General features: G+C 41.6%; 1 protein-coding gene across 2 annotated transcripts in view; it reads right to left on the bottom strand.

Moving 5' to 3' along the window:
- LOC106632336 overlaps positions 1–3,303 on the bottom strand; it is a 14,472-nt gene extending 11,169 nt beyond the window's left edge. For both annotated transcript variants that reach the window (XM_042213791.1, XM_042213790.1), the window contains exon 1: positions 3,144–3,303. In XM_042213791.1, coding sequence (XP_042069725.1) covers positions 3,144–3,260 — 117 coding nt within the window. In that variant the 5' untranslated portion in view covers positions 3,261–3,303. The remainder of the gene's footprint in view (positions 1–3,143) is intronic.
- Positions 3,304–5,950: the final 2,647 nt, after the last annotated feature.

Here is a 5,950-nt window from a genome sequence, read left to right as displayed (position 1 = left end):
TAGCATTTGTTGCTTCACATGGTCAGGTTTTTTCCCTTTGCTTATTTGGATTGGATTGGTTTTGAGGACCTGAGAAGAATCGAGGATCCCTTTTCCAGTACTGGATGGCGAGCCCAGCCCAAAGAGCCAGATGAACTGGTAGATTGTAACCCGACTGGTTACAAACACACTGAGTGACTAGTGAACATTGAAAGACTGAAATTGACTTTTAAAAAAAAGACGCAAAAGAAAATATATCCTTGGGTCGACCATTTGTGAGGTTTATTTTATTTTATTTTGTTCTCAAGAAGCGCGCTCTACTTTTGTTAAATGTGCACAACCTGCTGAACTTTAATAATTGCTAATAAATGCAATTGTGTTTTCTACACCTATTGCGTACAAGTCCTCTGTTGTCATACACCCTTGGCTCCTACAAATCTAGAACCTGTTTGATCTGGCCCATATTCCCCTTCTGTCCTCGTACTAAGGTTAAAGGTAACTATACTGCCCGTACTACATGCAAAGAAGGCAAGAAGTAGCACTAACAGGTCTTACATGCCCACTACTAGTATTGCACCACCAGTGTTACACAAAGAAATCAAACCATAGATGGTATGTGTAAGAATGAGAAATGAAAGAAGGAAAAAGTATTGAACACGTTTACTGAAATTGTATTTAATACTTCATGTAAGAGCTTCTGTTGGTAATGACAACTTCAAGACGCCTCCTAGCCGCAGGCATCGATCAGGTGTGATTTTGGTTCATTCTTCTACACAAACAGTCTTCAAATTCTGTTTTTGGATCATCGTCTTGCTGAAAGATCCGTCAGCTTTTCATCTTCAACATCCTGGTAGATGGCAGCAGAACATTTTTCCATTCATCTTCCTCCATTTATATGAAACATTCCAGTGCCACATGATGAAAAACAGCCCCATACAACTCCAAACTTCACTTTTGGTATAATGTTTTTGGGGTGAGGCCTTTTGACCTCCAGACATGGCGTGTATTAAGGCATCAGTTCAGTTTTGGTCTCAACTGACCAGAGTATATTTTTCCCAGTATTTCACAGGCTTGTCTAAATGTTGTTCAGCAAACCTTAAACGTGCTTTAGTATGTTTTTTTCTTCAGCAATTGAGTCTTGCATGGTGAGCGTGCATACAGGCCATGGCAGTTGAGAGGATTTCAAGTCTTTTTGTAGCTCTTCGCAAGTGCTCCTTGGCTCTTGGACAACTCTTCAGATAATTCTTTTCACTCCCCTGTCTGAAAACTGGTGGGGAGCAGCTGGTTCTGGACACTTTATGGTGAAATTATGTTCTGTCCTGCCCCAACAGTGCTCACTGGAACCTTCAGTAATTTAGAAATTCTGCTGTAACCAATGCCATCAATTTGTTTTGCAACAATAAGATTATGAAGGTCATGATATGTTTCTTGTGTGACACCTTCTTCTTCTTCTTCTTCTTCTTGTAAGTATTATTGGCAGTTGGCAAACAACTGCATGGTGCATTTCCACCACCACTGGTATGGAGTGTGGACAGGATTAAAAAAAATAAATTAAATAAAATTTAAAAATTTTTTTTTAAAAACAACCTACTTCATATCCTTCCAAACAATCTTCCTTCTCTCAAAAACTGAAACAAAGCCTGATAACTTTTATTCCCCGACTCCTTTTGTAATAACTTAATAAGATCCAATTTCATGTTAATGTTACTGAGACTTCGAACCAGTTGTGTCCTCTCTACCTTATACTTCCGACACTGCAAAATAACATGCTCCAAAGTTTCCTCCTCTCCACAACAATCACATTTCCCTGAATTATGTTTCCCTATCAAGAATAGTATAGAATTCAATCCTGTATGTCCAAATCTCAGTCTTGACACCACCACCTCCTCTCGCCTACTCCTTCCTGTGGCTCTCCTTACTCCCACCCCCCTTTGAATTTTATATAACCACCTTCCCCACCTTTCTTCTTACCACTGTTTCTGCCATCTACCCCTCATTTCTAGCTTAATAATACTCTTAACTTCCACCTGACCAAAACTCACTGCCAGATCAACTATCCTATGATTAGTGGCTTCTTTTGCTAACCTATCCTCTGCTTCATTCCCCCTTACCCCATAGTGAGCTGGGACCCATACAAACACTACTGACAGACCCATCATATGTATTCTGAAAAGAGTTTGCTGAATCTCTATTAAAATATCTGATCTACCTTCCGAATGACCTTTCTGTAGACTGACCAAGGCTGCTCTTGAATCTGAACAAATAATTGCTTTCAACGGCCTCAACTCTTCCACCCATTGAACCGCTAATAGAATTGCTATCATTTCTCCTGTAAACACAGACAATCCATCATTAATCCTCTTCCTAATTACTACTGCTACCCCCACATGACTTAGCTGGATTCTTTGAAGCATCTGTATATACTTGCACATACCCACAATACTGTTCAGTGTAACCGTGAACTGAATTTGAGTGTAGACCGCCTGCCCTATCCTGACTCTTCTGGTGCAATAAAGCAAAATCTACAGTTGCTTCAGGAAGTATCCGTGGAGTGATTGCAGGCCACGGCACTCGCTGGCATATGTCTAACTGATCTAATTTAAGTTCTCTAGCTCTTCCCCCACCACCCATCCAAAGCTCTTTAACTTCCTCCTGCCCTTCTCCCAGCAAGGTTTAAGTACTTCTAGTGTAGGGTGATCCTTCCCCTGACCCTGTAAGTTTGCCCAATAAGTCAATCTAAGCTGTTCCCTCCTCAGCCCTAGTGTCATTTTCTCCATCTCCACCTGCAAAGTTACAGTAGGAGTTTGTGTGACACCTTGGTAATGATATAGGCCATCAGTTAGAATAGAACCAACTGATATTAATTTGCACTAGTGGAGCAGGATTGCTTTCTAATTGCTGATAGATTTCAGCTGGTGTCATGACGTTCCATGCCTTTTTGCAACTTCCTTTCTTGATGTGTTCAATAGTTTTCCTTGTGTCATCTTATTATAACACATAGCTTAATTTATGGACATTGATGATTTTACTTCTTTGTATGTGTGGACTGGATGGGTGGTTACCCACATCTGGTGTAAATTTCATGTAAATTTGGTGACATGTTCAAAACTTATTTTACTCAGCGGAAAGTGATAAGTGAAAGGTGAGATAAGAGAGAGTCTGACCTGATTTCCGTGGATTTCACGAGGCTGGATTAGATTCTCACAGCTTGTCACAGGAGCTGAGTGTCCAAGAGACAGAAGACCGAGCACAGCTACAGCAACGTGAACAAACTCCATCATGGCTCATCTGCTGATAGTGTGGGTTCAGACTTTGAAGTGTGTTTTAGACATACGAGACTCAGCCCAGTTTAGGTGACGTATTGCTCAATTGTTTACTTATGTGTTGTAATCGTACTTAAAAGAACATAACAGACATATTTACTCTGTGGCAGTACAGTCAGGGGGGTTATTTAAATGTGTTGCGGCAATGCCACCTAAGGGATTTTCACCCCTAGGAAATAAAAAGATTGAAAATGTAACAAATTAAATTAAAAGCTACCTGGATTTGAAAACACATCCTGGCAAGAGAGATGGATTCAATGATAAAAAGAACACTTTATTGAAAGTAATACAATAAAAAGTTAAATGGAATGGAAAGACTGTCTTTCAGCCTAATAGTGTCCTCAAATCAGTGCCAAGAAATGTCTTGATGAATGCTCAATCATCCAGGTAAGTAAATCCCAAAACGTTGATTCTGTTTATCTGGACATGTTTTTATGTTTTTATAAATAAAGGAACTGACCTCACAGCCCATTGCTCATTCAGTGGGCTAGTTTCATGCAAATGTATTTATAAGCAGGGGTGCACATAAGTGGTCCGCAGGTGCGCATTCGCTGTCAAAATAAAAGACGTGCACCAGATAAGAAGTTGCAACGTGCGTTTGCATACACAAGATGTTCTGGAGGAGGACAGTCATTTGTTCAGAACTCTTAGAGATGTCGAAGAAGCAAGCTCCGTAAGCAATTACTTTGGTGTTACTCCACCAAAGTAATTGCAAAGTAATTGTGGTTCGAACTCATTCTGACATTTCTTTGGAGGGTGGAGGAACACCAAGGAATAAGTCTGAATTAGTGGGCCTGCTGAAGTGCAGACCCAACATTATTTGGTCATTCGAGCCGGAGTCCAACAAATGGCTTTCCACCGAGGAGGGGAAGACGACACACCGAAGTTTGCTAGAAGCCAGGACGCTTGAGGAAAGCCCCGAATGAGCACGAGTGAGTACGGACCAGACGTGGTCTGTGGCGCTGATTGTTGTCTTGTAATGGGGAATAAACTGTGTAAGACTTCCTTGAAAGGCGATTAAATATATTGCAAAGTATTCACCGGGCAGCACGTAGTATGCAGATCATTGAAGGAAGAAAAGAAGTGAAATTTGCACAAAGCAGATGAAAAAGTGAGTGTGAATGTGCCTGACGTCACTGTGTGTGCGCGCTCCAGAGGAGTGTGAAAGTATGTGAAGCAGTCTCCAGCTGGGAAGAGGGTGACTCTGCAGGTCACCAACTACCCTAGTGGACGCAAAAGAAATAAAATTTGTGTTGTTGATGAAAATAAGCAACAATATTATGTAGAGTGTTTGGTGTCTCTCAGCCTAAAAACAACTACCATCTCACTTTCAGTTCACTTTCAAACCAGAGAGAGGAGATGTGTGTTGTTTAAGTAGTGATGAGAATGTCCCTCAGACAGGTGAAGAGCAGACCTGGATCAATTTTCCACATGCAGCAGTTGGAAGAAAATTATAGGTTAAAAATCATTAGAAACACTCAGGCCGAGTTTTGGCCAAATTGTGTTAACAGCTTAACTCCCATGTGTTTCTCACCTGAGAAAGCAAGCTCCCTGAAGACAAGAAATGCAGTTGCAAAGAGCAACAACATGGCAGTCCAAGACACAACAGCAGAGTCCTGAGCAGAGAGACCCAGCAAGCAGCAGTATGTGCAAACGGCATCAGAGAGAGAAAAACCATCACTTTGACTGGATGGAGTGCGTTTCCAGCAAGCTGCAACTTCACTGTGTGTGAAGAGGACCTGTGAAAAGACTGTCTGAGTTGACATTTGCCACGTTTGGAGTTAAATGGCAATGAAAGAGACAGTGGGAGAATACACAGGACGAAGCTGAAAAGAAGAACTACCATTGGACTGTTGAAGTGGGAGAGGAGAGCAGGTGAGGACATAGAGGAATGCTGTTGTTTAGAGTGGGAAATCAAATTTGGGTTAGCAAACCTGGGAAAAGGGAAACTGACTGCTGTAAGTGGGTAAACTGAGAAGGAGTCTGGACCACAAAATGAGAGAGGTACATAAAATCACACAAACAGAAAATGCATTAACCCTACTAACACATATATACACATAGAATGAAACTCATGAAGACCAGACAACATCTTAAGCATGTGTTTCTGTTTATCATCTTGTCCAGTTCACTTAGTAAGATGAAAAGTGATACATAGACTAGTGGACTAGTATTGTTTTGGGGAAAGATGATTGCATTATAGCTGGGGGGAAAACAGAATGCTGATGAGAGATGAGATGAGATAGCCTTTATTTGTCAGTTGCAGGTCTTTTGCCCACAACCGAGATGACAGACCTTGCCGACCGTACATACAATACACAAACATCACATTGGGGAGACAGGTCAGGCTAGGTAGCGAGGAAAAAAACATTGAAATGTGTAACACAAAAGGATAATACAGGAATGCACAGATATCAACACACCATAGCACAATAAACACAGACAAGCAACATGGGAAAGAGTTCCAGTGTGTACATCTGATCTGGGACCGCTGCAATCTTTCGACTGCGCCTCCAGCTGACCCGATGTCCACATCAGAGGGGAGGTAAGCGTTGGAGGTGGCGTTGGATCCGGGGTAGGGAGGGTGATGCGTCAGTGAGTGCTTATCAGTATCAGTATATGTATGTGTGTGCGTGTCCATAGTTCAC

The sequence above is a fragment of the Haplochromis burtoni genome, unplaced genomic scaffold (genome assembly GCF_018398535.1).
Source record: "Haplochromis burtoni strain Fernald_Lab_line unplaced genomic scaffold, NCSU_Asbu1 Contig_481, whole genome shotgun sequence".
In the NCBI taxonomy this organism is placed as follows: domain Eukaryota; kingdom Metazoa; phylum Chordata; class Actinopteri; order Cichliformes; family Cichlidae; genus Haplochromis; species Haplochromis burtoni.
The sequence above is the reverse complement of the archived record's forward strand: the minus strand, read 5'-3'. Positions and strand labels throughout refer to the sequence as shown.